This window comes from Scyliorhinus canicula, chromosome 18 (assembly GCF_902713615.1).
Source record: "Scyliorhinus canicula chromosome 18, sScyCan1.1, whole genome shotgun sequence".
NCBI classification, from domain to species: domain Eukaryota; kingdom Metazoa; phylum Chordata; class Chondrichthyes; order Carcharhiniformes; family Scyliorhinidae; genus Scyliorhinus; species Scyliorhinus canicula.
In genome coordinates this window covers 60,684,962-60,706,179 of record NC_052163.1, presented here as the reverse complement: position 1 = coordinate 60,706,179, position 21,218 = coordinate 60,684,962, and the positions used below count along the sequence as shown (strand labels likewise).

General features: G+C 44.8%; 1 protein-coding gene across 4 annotated transcripts in view; it reads left to right on the top strand.

The window, feature by feature from the left end:
• The window catches only part of cacna1g (calcium channel, voltage-dependent, T type, alpha 1G subunit), an 827,599-nt gene that overhangs the window by 602,187 nt on the left and 204,194 nt on the right, over positions 1-21,218 (top strand). For 2 of the 4 annotated variants that reach the window (XM_038776396.1, XM_038776395.1), the window contains exons 14-16: positions 4,320-4,388; positions 14,092-14,185; positions 16,076-16,263. In XM_038776396.1, coding sequence (XP_038632324.1) covers positions 4,320-4,388; positions 14,092-14,185; positions 16,076-16,263 — 351 coding nt within the window. The remainder of the gene's footprint in view (positions 1-4,319; positions 4,389-14,091; positions 14,186-16,075; positions 16,264-21,218) is intronic. The other 2 variants (XM_038776398.1, XM_038776397.1) reach the window with 1 other exon arrangement.

Sequence of the window (21,218 nt, the reverse complement as noted above, 5' to 3'; positions counted from 1 at the left end):
ACAGTGCAGAAGGAAGCCATTCAGCTCATCAAGTCAGCACCGACCCACCAAAAGAGCACTCTATCTGGGCCCACTCCCTCGCCCTATTTCCATAACTCCACGCATTGATCCTGGCCAACTTGCACATCTTAACTTGCACATCTTTCGCCTGTGGGAGGAAACCGGAGCATCCGATGGAACGTCACACAGACACAGGAAAACATGCAAACTCCACACAATCAGCCAAGGCCAGAATCGAAACTTGATCCCTGGAGCTGTGAGGCAGCAGTGCTAACCACTGTGCCACCATGGCACCCTTCCGTGCAAGAGAAACATCTCTCCCATTTGCCTAACTCCTAGTTCCTTGTTAGGGCAACCCTAAACTGAGGACTGCCCATTCTCAATGCTGTTGCTCGAGAGAGGTGTTCATTTTATCCGTCGAGAAAATCTTGTGACTTCTTTACAGCTTATCCTTTAAATGTGGCCAGAAGTTGTCAAGTCATACCTGAGTCTTTACGTGGCCTCTTTATGTTGGCTCCTTCCCAGGCAAATGGTAAATCTGTAGAGGGTGTGGTAGCTGGGAGTGGGGCGGTGACATTCACCACCATGCATAACAGGATGCCTGTTGGCTAACATGCAGCACTTTTAAAACCTTCTGTGGTGAGAATTGTGAGGTATAATGTAGCATCAGAGCAGAGCAGGAGCACATAAAGTAATGAAGAACGGGAGCTACACCAGCAACAACAAAAAATATTTCAAAGATTTCATTCATCATAAGCAATTAAATCCAGCCTTTTGAGTAGCCAATCTATAAGATGTCTCTTCAAAACAACTTGCTTTCTATGCCACCTATTTGTAATCTGCAAATAGGTAAAAGGAGAATAAAATTGATGTGGTCTAATTAGCGATGATAGAGCATGCTAACAGGAATGTAGAGTGGTAGATACTTGGAAGCTATCATGGATCTCTAATCTAATTAAGGGTTTCTGATGAGAATATGTATTGTTTTAAAATAAATTTAGAGTACTCAATTATTTTTTTTTCCAATTAAGGGACAATTTAGCGTGGCCAATTCACCTACCCTGCAGACTTTTTTGGGTTGTGGGGGTGAGACCCACGCTGACACGGGAGAATGTGCAAACACCACACGGACATTGACCCGGGGCCGGGATCAAACCAGGTCCTCGGCACCGTGACACAAACGTGCTAGCCACTGCGCCACCATGCCGCCCTTGATGGAGGCGGATAAGTCAGAACCTAAACCCCAGGAATCAATAATAGCCTTGAGGTTGCTTCCTAGTATCTGGTACTTTTTTTCATAACGTGTACTGTTTTAATCTTACCAGAGAGGTTTAATTTTGCTTCCAACATGTTGAATCGGTGGGGGCTAATCAATGCGCAGTGTTGTGGATGTGAAATGTTGTCCACCCAGAGAATTCAAGGGTTCTGAAGTCACAGTCAAAATATATTTTGGAGTTGACTGGCATTTCCAGAACATATTACAAAAAGCATAATAAATGCTTTCTCTTGGCATGAGAGACCCAATGTGGTTTCTTTTCTACCCCTGTTGGTCCAGCCCTCTAGTGATCATGGGGTGGTGCTGATTACACATTAACCCCTTTTGTACATGCACATACAGGGATCACTACAAGAACCACTTTCATCTACACCTGAAGTCTTTCACTCCCAACCTCTTAATAGTTGGTGATTACTATTGTATTTCATAGTAGACCTTGAAATACCTGTGTATATCTGTGACCATAGTTATGGTTACCATTGATGCCAATGTAAATGAGTTTTGCAAATCTCAAAAAGCTGTGAGCTCTTTGGTAGTAAGAGAGGGTCCAGTTGATTGGCTCAGCCTGAATCCAAGTCACCAACGGTGGTCACTATTTCACTTGCATTGAGTTGGAACAAGCAACAAAGCAGAGCTGCAATAACTTCCGCTATTTCAGATTCCTAATTGTAGCTCCGCAAAGTTATATTGCATTTGTATAAACAAAGTCGTCAAACATTGACTTGGAGAGATGTTCAACTGTGCCAAAAAACACTATTTCTCCAAAAATATTTATTCAGGTGTACAATAAGATGGTTCTTGATGGAGTGCTGGGGAACTCTGTGCATCTTAAGTGATTGTTACAGTGTCATTTTGGGTCACTCGTTTTGTCCAAGCCATTTCCGTTATTCATCAAGTTCTTCACTTGGGCAAACTGACAATTATGCTATATTTATTTCTCCAGACCACCAGTGATTTACAGTACAGAAACACTTTGTTATTTTCAGTGCATGGCTTTGCTAACAATGCTGGTTGCAAGGTAGAAGCAATAGTCTGAAGGTGAGACGGGGGTCTATAAAACTTGCTTTGGCTGCTGCGTGACATTTGGGGGGCGAAGCCTTTGCATGGCGGGTGCACAGATCTTGTATGCAATACAATCGGCTTCTCCCCTTTATCCTGATTTCAGCCTCCAATGACTGTTGTTTCTGCTCAAGCGTTTGGTATTTGTTGGTGGCTTTGCTGCTTTGACAGAAGGTGCCATGTGATAGTATGTGAAGTGACTGGCTGTTTGTGTGCTATTACAGAGTAAATTAAGTTACTTGACTTAGACACTGTGTGAAGTGCTTTCGATGTCCTCTGGAAAGTTAATCAGTTACTCTTGACAGTGTTACCCTTGGGCATAAGTGTCAACTTGTCAGAAGCATCCCATGTTGTCTATTTCACTAGTGAAGAAAAGCCATTTGTTTTGATTCTGTCATCCTCTGCAGTACTTCATACCTATACCCTCCCTTATCTATTTTTAAAATATTTTTCCACACTGTCGCTGCTATCTCGTATCTTTTGCTTTGTCAGTCATAGTTCAGCAAGCTTTGTTGCACATTACATTAAAGGTGCAAGTTCCTGATGTTATTATTGCCGCACCTGTCTGTTATTCTCTCTCTTGTTTTCTCTTTCTTCTCACTCCCCCTCTCTCTCTCACTTTCCTACAACACCATTTTTATTCGGTTTACTTGCTGTAAGATTTCAAAATGCAATTGCAGCATTGTAATTTACCACCAGCCTGCAGACATCTCCAGCTCTCTCCAAGCGGTATCATTGTTCACAGCCTTCAGTAACTTACTGAGTAAAATTAATATTAATCTCTACCTAAGAAATGTATTTGATGCTAAGATATGAGTTATTAACATTCATTGATATTCACTGTTGTTCCTGCATTTTAATTGGGTTATCCATTTCCCCAAATCTCCAGGATAAATCGTTATAGGTGTTTATGATACGGTATAGGAGCAGTGTAACACCAAGCCACATTGCAATATAGAGACATCTGTGTTCCTTTTTTTTTAGATACAGTGGAGTCCTCTAAGGATATTTGTAGTTTCGGCAATAAGTATTGATATAACTGGTAGGATTTTTTTTATCAGAGATGTTTTCTGCAGACAGAAAAATTCTTCAACCGGTTATCACTTGAAAAACTTTCCAGAAGTTATCACTTCCCAACATCCTCTTCTTAAAACATTTTTTCTTGAATTTTACACCCTTTAATTGATAATATACTTGACAAATGGAACATTTCACTTGCCTAGAATTGGCAGTTATACACAGAATTCCTATTCTACTCTGTCCTGACAATGTACCTTTATTGCAACAGCACAATATTTTTCTACCTTATGTGTGCTGACCCCTATGAGTGAGATTGGTGTCAATTAAAGCCAAATTGATGCCACTTAGATCTGCAGACTCACCCCCACCGGAAATTCGGGGAAAATTATATTTTACTGATTTCACTCACAGTTAAGCAGTGAAATAAGTTCCAGAGATGAGCAAAACTCTGTCAATACTTCAGCAAGTAATGTACCCTTGGTGGCCTTATTATTATATCACTTACAAAATAATAGCTCCAAGAGCAAACTTAGAAAGAGGAAGGGGAGATATATTTTTACCCTATTCCATCTATTGCACATTGGCATTGATTTCAAATGAATTTCAGAAGTCTATATCAATCTGGCTTGGACATCTATTACCAGGTGGCCAAAACAAATCATTGTCATTCCATCCTTGAAAGAAACCAAAAATTCAAATTGCTCATTCCTGGCAGCAATTGATCTGGTTGCATCATCCTTTTAAGTGCGGTATATCCTGTATTAGTGATGTTAGTTACCGCAATGTTATTGTGTAATGCAAACTGCTGCTAAACTCAGTTCAAATGTTTGAAACATATATGATTTTTCTGTACCGTTTTTCTTCTTCTTCAATTAACTATGTTTTTCTTTCAAAGTGTCTGAAATATTTAAGTTGAACTTATTTCAGTCACCTCACTGTCGACCCCGTGCTTGTTTCACTTCAGGAGGTCCCGAAGCAGGAGGACGCGAGTGGGCAGTTAAGCTGTATTCAGCTGCCTGTCGACTCGTCTGGGGTAGGTAACTGTTCACCGTGAATCACACACCAGAGTCATTTCTAAAGTGAAACCACAGAGACGGTGGTGCGGGAGGGGGGTGGGTGGAGTGTAGAAAACCAAAGTTTGGCAACCTTATGGGCTGCTTTTATAAGAAGGAATTGTGTTTGTCCGCTTATTGATTTCTTTTTCTCACACACAGTCCTTTAATAGGTCGGAGTGAACACTTAGTCATTTCCTCTGACTGGGAAACCAGAAGGATTGACTTTTCCTTCGCGATTGAAGGCCTTTGCAGGGTTCCTTTCAGAGATTTTCTTCTTGGACAGACTGAGAGGATCAATGCCAAAGTAGCATTTTTCTTCATGAGGCTGAACGATCGGTATTTGTGAATTTGAATGTGCAAGCAAAATCAATTTATCAATAGATCAGCATCAATGACAGAAAGATGTTATGTTCTCTAACTGTGATGGCCACCTCAAGGGCAAAAACCATTTGAAATGGTTAACTGCAGTCTTTACCCATCTCGCACATGAAACAGAGAGATCGACTAGAGGATAGCAGGATTTTGTGGGTTGAATTGTCAGGACCGGTTGCATGAACTTGGCTTGAGTTTGTTTAAGTAGAGAAGAGGTAATTTAATCGAGGTGCTTAAAATGCTGAACAACTTTTGATAATCTGGATGCAGTATGGGAGGGAAACAAGAACCAGGACGTATAGTCTTAAAAGGAGGGAGAGACCATTCAGGGGTTGTTGTTTCTCTCCCTCCTTGTGGTGTGCAGGGCAGACTATCGTTGGTTCCCATGACAAGGCTTTCTCTAGAATGGGTCACAGAGGCTGATAGCTTGAAGGGCGTACCTCCACATCAAGCATGGCTGACCAGGAATCTCTCCCACTCTTACTGCCAGTTATTGGAGTGTGTTGGTAGGATTTTGCAGGTTGAAACTTGACCTGTTTTCCTGGGTTTTGAATGTGCCTCCCTTGGCGTGGGACTTGAACCTAGAGCCTCTGGCTCACAGGCAGGGATGCTACCCACTGCGCCACAAGACCTCCTCCATTCAGGGGCAGAATCAGGAAAACAGTATTTTCAGAGGAAGGGCAGTAGAAATACTGAGTTCCTTCTCCTGAAAAGGCTGTGAGTACTGGGGCAAGTGGTGCATCTAAGGCCAAGATTGATAGGTTTTTGTAGAATAAGAGTAGCAAGTGATAGGGAGCTAAGTTAGGTAAATTAAATTGAGGTACAGATCAGCCATGACCTAACTGAATGGCAGAGGAGGTTCAAGTGGTTCAATGACCTATGGCACTTTATGCTTTTGTAAAGATGTCGCCCCTATTATATCTGTAATTCCTTGTCGATATATTTGATGATATAAGCACAGATACAGTATCTCAAAATCGGCAACCTTGGGACTGAGTCCAGTCAGATTTCGAATCTTGCCAGGTTTCGGGCTGGGGGAACCAGGCTGGGTAGTTTGCGGCGAGCCAGTTTGGGTGGGGCCAAGGGTCGCTCGGACCACTTGGCGTTTGGGAAAATATCTCCATGCAGTGTGCCACCCACAACAATGCATCACTTAGTCGAAGAAGCAGATAACGTCTTTTACTCATTTCAGAAGAATTAAAATTCAGCATGGCAACCAAAAGAATGTCCAGTTTTTGAACACTCCAGTTTCCCCATAGCCAGGTTTGCGACACTGGACCTGCATGAGAGAGTGTATAGAAAGATAAGTTGTATCAGGATATCAAGTGGCAAGTATCAGTTTTACCACAGTCTGAAACTTGCTCCACTATCCCTGATTCAGAATTGGATGTGAATTAATATACCACATTATATCTGTGGAAAGGGGGAGATGGTGACGCAGTAGAAATATCACCAGGCTATTAATCCAGAAGCCCAGGTTATAGCTGGGTGATAGGAGTTCAAATCTCACCATGCCAGCTGATAGAAATTCAATTCAAATAATTTTTTTAAAATCTGGAAATATAAAGTTGCTCTCTATAATGGTGACCAGGAAACTATCATCAATTGTCATAAAAACCCATCAGGTTCACTAACACCCTGACCTGGTCTGGCCTGGATGGCCTATATATGACTCTCAGTGAAAGAATACATTTTTAAAGAATTCAATTTCCTATATCAGCCATTCATGACCCTCTGCATAAGATTGTTTCAATTAATGCACGTTTAATGCCATGGACTCAGAAAGGACACTGTATGACTTTGGATTACATTGAAGCCCAGTAGGGCGACACGGTGGCACAGCGGTTAGCAATGTTGCCTCACGGCGCCAGGGACCCGGGTTCAATTCCAGCCATGGGTCACTGCCTCTGTGGAGTTTGTACGTTGTCTCCGTGTCTGCATGGGCTTTCTCCGGGTGCTTCGGTTTTCTTCCACAGTCAAAATATGTGCAGGTTAGGTGGATTGGCCATGCCCTTTAGCATCCAAAAGGTGAGGTGGGCTTACTGGATTACGTGGATAGGGTGGGTGTTGGACCTAGGTAGGGTGCCCTTTCAGAGGGTCAGTGCAGAGTCGATGGGCCGAATGGCATCCTCTGCACTGTAGAGGTGCTATGATTCTATACCCGGCAAACAAGCAATAATATTGGGCAACAGGGTAGCACACGTGGCTAGCACTGTGGCTTCACAGCGCCATGGTCCCAGGTTCGATTACCCGCTGGGTCACTGTCTGTGCGGAGTCTGCACGTTCTCCCCGTGTCTGCATGGGTTTCCTCTGGGTGCTCCAGTTTCCTCCCACAGTCCAAAGACGCAGGTTAGGTGGATTGGCCATGCTAAATTGCCCTTAGTGTCCAAAAAGGTTAGGAGGGGTTATTGGGTTATGGGGACAGGGTGGAAGTGAGTCGGTACAGACTCGATGGGTCGAATGGCCTCCTTCTGCACTGTATGTTTTATGTATCTATGTAATATATTCGGTCAGTTGGCAGTTGTAGGGTTTGTGGAATATTGCTGACTGTGATGCCTTTATTCCAGATTATACAGCCATCTGTGGTGTTGGTGATGGGTAGATGGGATGTAGTTATCAAGCCATGGAGCTGCATTGTACATGTTTATCTAGCTTTTAAAATTATGAAAAGGGTTTGCAGGAGATATTTCCATTTACGGGGCTTCCAAAACAATAAATTAGATGGGGTGTAGTTATCAAGCCAAGGTGCTGCATTGTACATATTTATCCAGCTTTTAAAATTATGAAAAGGGTTTATAGGAGATATTTCCATTTACAGGGGCGTCCAAAACAAGAGCATCATGGGTATTAGAATGGCACTTGTCCTTATTAGTAAGGAACTCCGGAGAAGCTTCCTTGTCTATTGAGTGGTGAGAATATGTAGCCCGCAACCACAAGGCACTGGTTGAGATGAATAGTTTAGGTATATTTCAGGGGAACTCCCTTTTTCTCCTAGTTCATCCTCTTGAGGCGAAGGTGACCATGCCCATCACCTGCGGTGTTTGACAGGGCACTGCTAAGGCCGCTCTGCGCCTAGAAGTTCTGCTGTTAGTAGGACAGTGTCAGCAGACAATTGAGTTTTGGATGAGTTGCTAGATTGGCATTTCCTATGATTGCATTCTCTCCCTGCATCTGACATGTGCTCGCTTTCGAAGGAGGTCACACTGTTTTTTTATTTGGTGGCGCCAGATGCAGCGATCCTGGGCGACCTTCCCCCAGGACACAAAGTCAATATCAAAACTCCTAAGTGAATCCTTCAGAGTTGTGCTTGTAGCACTTCTTTTGACCACCATGAGCATGCACCACAGGCCCAAGCTCTCAACAGAAGATTGGCTAGTGAGTGTTCAACATTCGGGTTACAACCCAGTTGTGAGTGTCTCAGTATGGTGTGGATGCTTGGCACAGCAGCTCCGATGCGCACCTCAGTGTCTTGTACTTTGGTCTGCTACATGATCTTCAGAAATCTCCCAAGGCAGCTCCACTGAAAATGGATGGGGAAATTGGATAAGTACAGGACGGAGAAAATAATAGAAGTATCTGATGGTGAAATATGGTGAGTTGAGGCTAGGGTGAAGTATAGGCACCAGATAAATGAGGTGGGCCGAATGGCCTCATCATTGGTGCAAATTCTATTTAATATAAAGCGACAACATTGTAACCAATCTTTCTCAAAAGCAAGTGACTTAATCTCTGTCAAAAGTATTACTTTCTCCATCTCTGCCTGATTTCACTGGTTTTCTTAAAAAGATTAATGTCACTTTAATGGCAACGATCATATTTATGACAATGAGAAACAGAGTTCATCCAGCTGGGTCCAATCACCTAATGGCCCTGATGCAAGCTTTCTGATCGAATAGCAAATGTCCATGTGTCCATGTCTAAGTTTGCATCCTTTGGGGAAGTGATGCACCCAGTTCAACAGTTCACCAGATGCTGACAAGCTTATCCATAGAATCCCTACAGTGCAGAACGATTCAGACCATAGAGTGTACACTGACCCTCTGAAAAAGCCCACTCTGCCACCCTATCCCTGTAACCCCACCTAACCTGCACATCTTTGGACATTAAGGGGCAACTTATCATGGCCAATCCACCTAACCTGCACATCTTCGGACAGTAAGGGGCAATTTATCATGGCCAATCCATCTAACCTGCACATTTTTGGACTGTGGGAGGAAACCAGAGCACCCGGAGGAAACCCACGCAGACATGGGGAGATTGTGCAAACTCCACGCAGTCACCCGGGGCCGGAATTGTGCCACCATGCTCACTTATCACTGAGACTTCCGCACCACATATTATCAGAAGTTCTAGGAGTATTGAAGGCTGAAATTTGGACTTTACACTGGACTCTAAAAGAAAACAAAATCCTTTTCTGTTGTATCAGATTAAATGTATCTAATGTCAGTCTGTTTCCTGTGGCACCAGACTGGTGACTGAGAACAGATTGTTTTGATTGAAAGTTTGATACACAGAATGGTTCCCATGAAAGTTGGCACAATTGACAGATGAAGTATTGGTCTCTATTTATCTATGTCTAATTTCCATCTCCTTTAGTGTGAAATGTGCAACATTTGCTGATTTTCACACAGATGGGACAGTTCTGCTTGACAGGTATGTTTGAATAAATGATCTAGGATAGTCTGTAGAGTTGCCCAGCATCTATCCTTGGCCTCATTGCCTTCTTTATCTACATGTTGCCCCTTCATGACAGCCTCCACAGGAATGGGGTCAGCCTTGCATATCCTTGTTGGCAGTATGCTGCTCTACCAAGCCTGACCCTGCTGTGCTGTCAAATCGCTCATCCTATCTCCAATCATGGATGAATCCACAATTTCCTCCTTTAAACACGGGCAAGACGCAAGCCCCCATCATAAACTTCAGTACCTTCACCATTTATTACATTCCCTTCCACAGCCATTGTCTCAGGCTGAATCAGACATTCAACATACTTTTCAACCATAATCTGAACTACTGGCCCCATATACACCCATCACGAAGATTATATCCAACTCCATAACAAGATCTATCTCTGACCCTGCCTCAGTCTGCCGCGACCAAAAAACATCAGCCATACTTTTAGTACTCTTTTTTTCTTTTTTAAATAAATTTAGAGTACCCAATTCATTTTTTCCAATTAAGGGACAATTTTATCATGGCCAATCCCCCGACCCTGCACATCTTTGGGTTGTGGGGGCGAAACCCACGCAAACACGGGGAGAATGTGCAAACTCCACACAGACAGTGACCCAGAGCCAGGATCGAACTTGGGACCTCGGCACTCTAAGGCAGCAGTGTACTTTTAGTACTCTTGCCAACTCCAGTGATCTCTTTGCCCTCTTCCATCCTCCATCTCCATAAACCTCAGCTTAACTAAAAGTCTGATGCCCATACCCTATCTCACAACAAATTAGACTCACACGCCATCACTGTCCCTGTCAACTCAAATAGGCTGGCAATTTCCCAACCCCTCAGATATACAATTCTCTGCATTATCTTTGATCCCTGAATGACCTTTCCCTTCCTATCTCCATAACCTCAAGTATAAGTCAATTCAGGCCTTCAGTTTTTCTGTGTTTCAGACCCTTTAAAGTGGATGCTTCCCTTCCACTACATCATCCCACCCCTTTCCACCGCAAACATTTTTTGACCTCCCTCCCCAGCCTCTACGTGGTCAGACTGTTTTTCCAATATGCAGGCACGGAGGAGCCTCAATGCAATTGATTGCATTGCTCTAGTGACGCTCTTGGCACCTGATCTTGAAGTTCAAATGAAGCTCCGGGGAGTATGAAGTCTAACACCAGTGATCGTTTTGAATGTATTCCATTCGTCCTTGGTGCGCATTTATGAATTTAAAAGATGGAAGTAGATTTTAGACTTTTATCCCTGATGAGCTGATAACTGAACCTAGCACTCTGTCAGAGTGAGACTTCCCTTTAGTTACCATTTCTTTGTCATTTCGGAAGATAATGTTTCTGATTTTTAACAAATACCGTATAACACAATGTCATCACTTAATGAGTTTGTGTCCAGGGGAATTATGGACCTGTTTGCTAACGGATCACAATCTTCTTCTTTGTAACTTCTGTTTCATCATGCAATCTGACCTTGCAATTAGCCTTCCTTTCAAGCCGGCAGTGTGAAGATAGTCATCACAGTTGTGACTCAAATACATGCTGAGAAACAAACTTACTTCATTCCAGTGTGTTAAAGGATACATGTTGGCTGCACGGTACACCCACCAGTCCTGGTGCTTTACCATAGAGAGAACAGGATAAGTAAGAGATTAGATGGAAGAGAAAGGATTACGTTTGGTATGTTGTCATAAGTTGCCCATGCTGTTTTACAACTGGCTATGAAACAAAACTGACATTTGAAAGTAGTGAGTGTGCAGATGGCAAGTCAGAGGGGAATGCAGGAAGTTTCAAACTGTTCAATAATGATTGGAAGTTATCAAGAGTGAATTTAGGAATGTGCTAAAAAATTCCCTGATCTATTAGTGTAGGCTGTATTATTCAAACCAGTCCTTCATTCCATAGCAAAGACTCACACCACTCTAGAATGACTTTCAGTCACCAAGAGTGTTCCATTCTTACTTCATGACTTACAAAGAAATTTTCTCTGGGTCTCCGATTACAAAATAACTTGAAGAGATGTATAAGTTGTTTGGACATTTGTTGCAGTTTTACCTGCCTGATGTGTTCTGGACATTGAGTGGCCTGAGATCGTGCATAGATCACAGATAACTCCAAAAGGAAAGAGGGAAGTGTGAAATACAGAGGTCTGTCTCTTAAGTATTCACACTTACCTCAATCATCAATGTTGACCAAATAATAATTTTACACATCTTAGTACAAGTGGCATCAATTAAAATGAGCTAAGAGCAAATTAGAAACATTTGGAGTGTGTTTTGAAAAACCTAAGTCTCATCGGCAGTGTAGAGCACAGTTTGGTTCTCTCATTCCCCATTCCTGATCAATTAACACTTGTGCCTTCTTACCCATTATGCTTTTATTCCATTTCTTTTTCTACCTGGACCACAGCAGTGCAAACTCGACACAGTCTTCTGTGAGCACTCTCATTTCCTGTGCCTGTCTTCCAAGTCATGTAGAATATAAAGGAACAAGCAGTTGTACAACATAAATAGTTTTCCTGGCATGAACTAAAATTTTCTTTCGCAAACCCTTTTGTTTTTGTTCAGAAAGTCGAACAGGGACAAAGACCTCAGGTAAATAATATAGACCGGGTGCATTTCTTACCTGCTTGCCAGCTAGATGATAGGTTGATGATGACTGGGATATTGGCTTGTTGCTGCCATGGCGTGGTTGCACTATAGGCATAGAAAGATTCTTGGTGCTCTTGGGTGTCTGTCATTTTCTGGTTTGCTACCTTATTCTGTCGCAACTCTTGTTGGACTATGGATCTTAAATACTACATCTCTTTGCTGGTTCTCATATTTGGGTCACAAAAGACCAAAAGTCACAACCCCCCGCCCCCATGTCTTTTAATGTGTAATTACTGATGCAACAATTATTACAACAAGCATTCAGCAGCCATATGCTATTCATTGTTTCGGAAGAAATTACAGTTTTGCTTGGCGGAGATGCACATGGTCAGCATCTGCAACTCTCCAAGGTGTGAGCCTGAATTCATAGTGAAGCCTCAGGTCTAGAGCCAACCCTGCGCAACATACTCCACAAGATATGCATATTGGCGAATGAAGACTTATGCAACATGAACTAAAGCAGTCCATAAATAAGCCTAGTCCATTGTAAGAAGCAAGAGATAGATCATTGGTTACATCACACAACATCTCAAACTGAAAACCCAAAGTAGTTTAGTTTGGTTATTTTGGGCCCAAATCCACTGGAATTTTGGATTCATTGATGCCTGTCCTTTATTAAATGTGGTGAGTGATCAGAGAGGGATATACTTCCTGTAAGTGATCAATGACATTATCTATAATCTATCATTGTAATGATTTGGACTTGTTCAGTATCCAAATTAAAGGTAGATATTGAGATTAAAAGAACATTTTCTTTTAACTGGCCCTGTCAATGTAAGGTTTCTTGCTGAAGTTACATTATGCCCCCACCCCATGTGTCAGTATGCATGGCTCTGGAACATCTTAAGAGAGTTAAGTTGCATTGGGTGGAAGAGATAACAGTGACCTTTACAAAACGGGGGAACCAAGCAAACGTTTAATTTCTTTGTCATCATTTTCTCAGCTTTCCAGAAGCTGTTTGAACTTTACTCCACAGGAATAATCCTGAACCTACAATAAGCTAAATCTCTAGTGCAGATAAAGAATGAATCAAATAAAATCAAAAAAGTAATGGTGGGTAGACACACTCCACTTTCTCTAAGATGTTTGTTTTTCAACCTGCAATTTTGCAAAACAGATAAATCTGCCTGCTGTGACCCAATGGGTGGCACTCCCACCCCAAGCTACATCAGAAGGTTGTTGGTTCAAATTTCACAACAGAGACTTGAGTACAAAATCCAGGCCATTTAGTGCGGTACTGAGGGGGTGCAGTGCTGCCTTTCTGGGAGGACGTTAAATTGACTGCCCTGCTGGATTGAAAAGATTCCCTGCTACCACATTAAATAAGAGCTGAGAGGTCCGGCCAATATTTATCCTTCAACAAACATTAATGAAAGATTATTTGTTTGTGATCACATTGCTGTTTGCAGGAGCCCGCTGCACAAATTGGCTACTGCGTTTCCTACATTACGACAACAACACAATACAATGCGCTGTACTTCCCTGGGACTCCCTGGGGTTTTGGAAGATGTGATACAAACGGAATTCTTTCTGATGATAAGTCTGTCTTACTGACAGATAAAGAATGGTGTGTGACACTTGGTTTTCTGGAAGTGAAAAAGAGTCAGGTGGTGCAAAAGAGGAAAAATATAGACACTGGAGTTTTGGTTTTAATTGTGTTTTATCTTGGAGTTAACAAGAAGCACTTTGTGCCGCATGAACTGCTCACAATAAGCATGCTGTAATAATTGTTGCACGGCTGAAGTTAAAATCCATTTCAAAGATTAAAATCAAACTATTTAAATGCCTTTTTCAAAGATGTTTCCAATAATTGAGGTAAGGCCCTCAATAGCTTTTTATCCACGTTTGTTGAATCAAATTTTTTTTCAAAGAATTTCATTTAGCAGCAATGACTGACAGAGACTGGGAACATAAGGGGGATTGTGCCTGAATTCTGCACCATTCCGTGTTTGTAACTAAAAGCCTCCGTTTCATTTTCACTCAAGGGAGACATATCAAAGTCAGACTCAGAGGCTGATTTTTATTGCCAAAGCCTTGAAGATGACAGTGGAAGCAAGAAGGATCTGCCAAACACCACCTGTAAGTTCAGCTGCTACATCCGTAAAGTTTGAAGTAGAGACAGATATTTGTGTGGGTGCTTTGGATGTGTTAATCATGATCACAGAATCTTTGGATGCAGAAGGAGGCCATTCGGCCCAACAAGTTTGCACTGGCTCTCTGAAAGAGCGTTCTACCTTGTCCCACTTCCCTGCCTAATCCCCGTCACCTTGCATATTCTTTCCTTTCAGGTAGCAATCCAATTCCCATTCGAATACCTTGATCGAACCTGCCTCCAGAAACAGGGTGAATGTGCAAACTCCACAGAGTCAGCCAAGAACTGAACCCGGGACGCTGGTGCTGTGCGATTGCAGTGCTAGCCACTGTGCCCCAAAATTTGTCCCAGACTCCAATCACCTTCCGGGTGAAAACCTTTGCCTTACATAATTTTTACTCCTTTTGCCAATTATTTTGAATCTGTACGCACTATTTCTTGATACTCTATTGAAAGGAGACAATTTCTCACTATTTATCCTGTCCATACCCCTCAGGACATTGAGTATCTCTATCAAGTCTTCTCTCAGCCTCCTTTTCCCCAAGGAAAATGGCAACTGTACAAATCCACATTGTTTGAGAACCACCTAGAAAAAACAGTCCTTTGGCATGATTCAAACGTAGGTTTATTGCATTAAAAAATTGCTGCGGAGCTTCACTTTAAATTGGCAGGCAATACTGTTTGTAATTTGAACTCCTGAAACATCTATTTATATATATACTATTTAGATACATAAAGTTAAAAAAAATGCAGCAAGTCCCAGAAAAGTTGAATTCCTGTCTTTAATGAGGCTTATTTGTCAGGATTCGTGATGATAAAATTTTTCATATGTAACTCCTTTACCCTGCTCCGGTTCTCTATTACACATCTCGATCAACTGGCTTGCTCATTCCTGCATCTTTCTGGCCCATTTAATACTTCCAATGCACCAAATCTTTTACAGTATTAATGGACCTATGCAACTGTCCAGGACAAACTGCAAAAGGCAGGCTCCATGAAGCTCCATGCCACCAATGGGATTTAACATGCAAAAGGCTTCTGAGCTATTGAGGAATTGGGTACATATCTGTGTTTGCCATTGTCCAACTACTGTGTGGATGATGGCACACAGCAGAATCTCGGTGCATCTCCACATCACCCTGAGTCACTCTCTAGCACCCCATCGTTATACAGCAGTATTCACATAGGACTGAGCATACATTTTATGGTAGTTTGGTTAAGGGGTAGGGACACATTAGATAAAATCACTGGTGCATTGCTAGTGATTTTCCTCCTTAATTTCTGTGGACATATAAGGTCACAGGCAAAATACCTGGCATCTTTTGATAAGTCAGCTACTTACATGAAGGACCCAACCAGGGGAAGGGTAGGGTGCCCAAATCCACTTGAACATATTCCTGGAGTGTCACCACGTGAACCACCCTTCCCCCACACACCTTCCATCTGTCACACATAAACCCATCCTCACGACGCATCACCTTCCCACAGCCTATCAGAATGTAAACAGACTCTTCATCTGATTGGAAATACTCAATTGTCAGTCAAACAACTTTTTCTCCCCACGTTTGATATCTGTACAACTAATACACAAAAGGCATTCAAAGAAAATGGAAGAAAACAATTATTTTAAGGCACATTTCTTCTGCAATTTTGCTTCCACCAATATCTTAGATAGTTCCTGGAGGCTCAGGAAGCCGAGGGACACAATGCCTCAAGAGAGTTTTGCCCATAATGTTTCAAACTGTCACCAATCTCGTAATGCCTACCCCGTATCCAATGAGCAGAAATGTTCGAAAGGAACAAAGAAAACAGACGAAATTGCAGATTTGGCGGGTCAAGACCAATGACCATTAGCCTCACTTTTTTTTCACCAACAGTGATGGCCGTGAATGGCCATGTGGATGTCAAAACCAGTCTGACGCCACCTCTCATCATCCATACCAATGCCACACCAATGCCAACGCCAAAGGGGATGCTTTGTGGAGATTCTGTGCATTTGTACAATGAGTCGCGAAGAGGAAGCAACATATCGATTGATCCCAACTACTATGAGCAAAAGTCACCGGTGAGTCCTTTTGTATTTTCTCTGACCTGAAGCAGATTTTTTTGCTTTACATTTTCAGAATTGCATGGCATTGTCTTTTTGCAATTTGTGGATTGCTGCAATAAATTCTTTCCCTCATGCCGGACACATCATGGGTCTAGGTCAGCCATGGTTTGGAAATTATTCTGTTGCATCGTTTACTGATTCTGTCAAGGAAATACTGGCCGGAAAATTTCACCGGAGATGCTCCTGTGGTATTTTTAGATAGGCTTGCAGATCACAAAGGTACAAACAAACAAGAGCTTTATTGGAAAGGTGTTTACTCTTGCAAAGATAGACTGCCCATTTTCCCTTGCAAATGGTGATGACATCATAAATATATCGTACTCTTAAAGTGACCTCGTTCCAACTGGGAACAAAATTGAATACACAACACTTTCCTCCTCCTTTACATTAGAGGTTCCTGCAATGAAACACAATATAATGTTAACAGTCAAAATTTACAATATGAACAATGAATAAACACAACAGTCAATAAATTAGATATTTCAGAGGATGACGATTTCTGTGTGGTTGTCAGCGAACTTCAGGCATCTGCTTTTTTGTGTTGACTGCAACCTTGTGTGTTTGTGGTGTATTTTGGACGTCGTCGTAACAATTTTCCTGGTTGCCCATCCAATAAAGGAGTGATCAAGTAACGGTTTGTTGCACCCGTAATGGCCATTACCTTCAACAACAGTTCGCTCTTGGACTGTATTTCTGGTCTTTTTTCATGTCCTTTTTATATCACGTGGATCCTTTTCCCACTATTCGGTTTTCCATTTGATACACTTAGTTATTGCTTTTTATAGTTCTTGTTTGGAGCTTGTTGTTCCTTTCCCCAACATGTATGTTCAATATGCTCCTTTTTGCCACAATTCCTGCATTTTGCAACTCTGCACCAACTGTCTGCTGCTGCATGCCCAGTTTTTGCACATCAATGGAGAATTTGAACCTGTGTCTGTGTTCAGGGCCGGGATTCACCCCTACCCGTCGGGGCAGGGGGTCCCGGAGTGTCGGAGTGGCGTGAACCACTCCGGCGTCGGGCCGCCCCAAAAGGTTCGGAATTCTCCGCACCTTTAGGGGCCAAGCCCTCACATCGAGGGGCTAGGCCCGCGCCGGAGTGGTTCCCACTCCGCCGGCTGGCATGAACGGCATTTGGCACCACGCCAGCCGGGGTCGAAAAGACTTTGCCGGCCGGCGTAGGTCCGCGCATGCGCCGGAGCGTCAGCGGCTGCTGACGTCATACCGGCGCATGCGCAGGGGAGGGGGTCTCTTCCGCCTCCACCATGGGGGGGCGGGAGAAAAAGAGTGCCCCCACGGCACAGGCCCGCCCGCCGATCGGTGGGCCCTGTTCACGGGCCAGGCCACCGTGGGGGCACCCCCCGGGGTCAGATCGCCCGGGCCCCCCCCCCCCCAGGACCCCGGAGCCCGCCCACACCGCCAATTCCACCAGTCAGGTAGGTGGTTTAAACCACGCTGATGGGAGAGGCCTGTCAGCAGCGGGACTTCGGCCCATCGCGGGCCGGAGAATCGCCGCGGGGGGCCGGGGGGCCGGCCGACCGGCGCAGGGGGCCCGCCGACCAGCACGATTCCCGCCCCCGCTGAATCTCGGGGGGCAGAGAATTTGGGACACGGCAGGGGCAGGATTGACACCGGCCCAGAATTCCGCCCCAGGTCTCAGTCGACATTTTATGGATTCTAGTGCTCAAAACTAATTGTTGAGCTTCCGTAGCTGCTAATTCGCGATGTCTATAGCCTTCTTTAGGTTTAAGTTGCTTTCTAGTAACAGTTTTTTTTGGATAGCTTTGGACACGAGTCTCTAATGGTGTCATTCAAGACATCTCCGAATTCACAGTATTAAGCTAATTTCTTCAAAGTAGATATGAACTGTGCAAATGATTCACCTTCTTGTATAAAATTCTGACAGGGCTGGACAGACTGGTTGCAGGATGTTGTTTCCTCTGACTGGGAGAGTCTGTAACAAGGGGTCACAGTCTTAAGATATGGAGTAGGCCATTTCGGACTGAGATGAGGAGAAGCCTCTTCAATTAGAAGGTGGTGAACCTATAAAATTCTCCACCGTAGAAGACTGTGGAGGCCAAGTCACTGAATATATTTGGGAAGGAAATAGATTTCTAGACTCTAAAGGTATCAGGTGTATGGGGAGAGTGCAGGAGTATGGTGTTGAGCTAGAGGATCAGCCATGATCTTATTAAATTCTGGAGCAGACTCGAAGGGCTGAATCACCTACTCCTGCTCCTGTTTTATATGTTTCTATGAGACTGTTTATGGTGGGCATGGTGGTTAATGTGCTCCATAGAATCCATAGAATCCTTACAGTGCAGTGGGAGGCCATTCAGACCATCAAGTCTGCACCGACCCTCTGAAACAGCACCCTAACTAGACCCAATCCCCTGCCCTACCCTGATGCATCATTTTCTTTTTTTAAATAAATTTAGAGTACCCAATTCATTTTTTCCAATTAAGGGCCAATTTAGCATGGCCAATCCACCTAGCCTGCGCATCTTTGGGTTGTGGGGGCGAAACCCACGCAAAGACGGGGAGAACGTGCAAACTCCACACGGACAGTGACCCAGAGCCGGAATCGAACCTGGGATCTTGGCGCCGTGTGGCAACAGGGCTAACCCACTGCACCACCGTGCTGCCCGCTACCCTGATGCATCGTGCCATGTCACGTCCTCTCACGATTCATCTCTCCTCTAGTATTATGTCAATGATTATACAGGCCTCAAATTTCAGCAGGAATTTGTTAGAGTCTTGTTACAATAGTTTCCTCCTTTCCGATAGAACTGGGGCGAAATTCTCCGAAGACCTGCGCGACGCCCATTACCGGCGGGCAAAAGCGGTGCAGATGACTCCGGCGTCGGGGCCTTCTTTTAAGCCGTTAATCTCCATTCCCGAAAGGGCCAGCAGCGGACTGACGCTATACGCGTCATTTTCACGCGCTGCGGAAGTGGCGCGTCGGGCGACATCATCAACATCGCTCGGCATTTGGGGGGGGGAGTACCGCCGTTTGTGTGGGGGGGGAGAGGAGAGTACCAGTGTTTGTGGGGGGGGGGTGGGGGGGAGGAGGAGAGTACCGCCGTTTGTGTGGTGGGGGGGAGAGGAGAGTACCGCCGTTTGTGTGGTGGTGGGGGGGAGAGGAGAGTACCGGCGTTTGTGGGGGGGGTGGGGGGGGGGGGGGGGAGGAGAGTACCGGCGTTTGTGTGTGGGGGGGGAGGAGGAGGGTACCGCCGTTTGTGTGTGGGGGGGGGGGGGAGGAGGAGAGTACCGCCGTTTGTGTGGTGGTGGGGGGGAGAGGAGAGTACCGGCGTTTGTGTGTGGGGGGTGGGGGAGGGAGAGGAGAGTACCAGCGTTTGTGGGGGGGGTAGCGGAGTTGGAGAGGGTTGGGGGGGTAGGGGTGGGGGTGTAGGGGTGGGTGTGGGGGGTAGGGGTGGGGGCAAGGGTGGGGGTGGGGGTGGGGGGGTGGGGTGGGGCGGGTGGGGGGTAGGGGGCAGCGGCGGGGGGGGGCGACGGTGCGTTGGCCCCGGGCATCCATTGGATGGGGGCATCAGCAGATCTTCCTCAAGGCTCTCCTTCCCCCCAGCTGCCTTGTCTTGGTTTGAGAGAGAGAGAGAGAGAGGGAGATTGTGGGGACAGACAGAGAGAGAGAGACAGAGAGAGGGAGTCCCGTCCGTCCTCTGGCTGAGAGCAGGGCTTTGGTGAGTATATTGCAATCTGCCTAAACCCAGGAATATTGCCTGGTTAGAATGCAGAGGCGAATGCTGGGATCCCGGGGTGGGAGATGTGTCTGGGTTTGTCTATTTCAGCTTCAGCCTCTGCGATTTCAGGTCAGTTTCACAACAACAGGAAAAACGCGCAGAGAGAGAGGGAAAAACTTTTGGCAAAGTTTCTGGGTTCTGCCTGGCGGGAGCGGGAATAACGCCGCCGCCGGCCGATTCTCCGACCCTGCGTGGGGTCGGAGAATTTTGCCCCTGGTGTCTGTCTATGCCTCACTGGGTAGTCGCCTTGCCTTGGAGAAGGTTGTGAGGCTGGATATTAACTGGTAGATGCGGCGGCTAGTTTCTGGTCAGGAAACCTGGAGGGATGTGTTCCCTGAAGATCTGGCAGAATTTCACGGCAAGGGCCGGTTAACATTCGTGTCTCCCATTGCCTGGCCACACCAGCCAGATGGAGAGGCTGGCTTGCAGTTGGGTGGATAGGCCTTCAACACCAAGCCCAGCTGGGGAGCGAAGGGGAGCATGGGAAGATCAGGTACCAGAGCCAGACAACATCAAGGCGGCCAGTGTCAGGGGAGCTTGGCACTCGGGGTATATCAGAGACCTCATGGAATAGATTGGAAATGTCAAGAATGGGGGTCCACTCAGAGGGAATGGGTAAAGTATGTTTACAGAATCCAGCAGCCTTTACTTCCCTTTAGCTGGCGAGTTTATCAAGGCCCGGAAAACTCAGCAAGAAGAACTCAATTCAAAATGGTGATTAAAAATGAGTTATGCGGCCTCATTATATTTGAATGACCAAATAACCACCTGGCCTGTTTCTATTAAAACAAGAAAACAATGGCGCAGTGGTTAGCATTGCTGTCTCACACCTCAATAACAAGTATACCGTTTTGGATACTGTTGGGGGCGGGGGGGGGGACTTACCAGGGGTAAGCAATGGGGCACAGGTCTCTGGCACAGAGTCTGTCCCTGTTGCTCAGAAGGATCTGTTTTGGGGGCACTGCTGTTTGTCATTGTTATAAATGACCTGGAAGAGGGTGTAGAAGGATGGGTTAGTAAATTTGCAGATGACACGAAGTTGTGGATAGTGCTGAAGGATGTTATAGGTTACAGAGGGACATAGATAAGCTGCAGAGCTGGGCTGAGAGGTGGCAGATGGAGTTTAATGCGGAAAAGTGTGAGGTGGTTCAC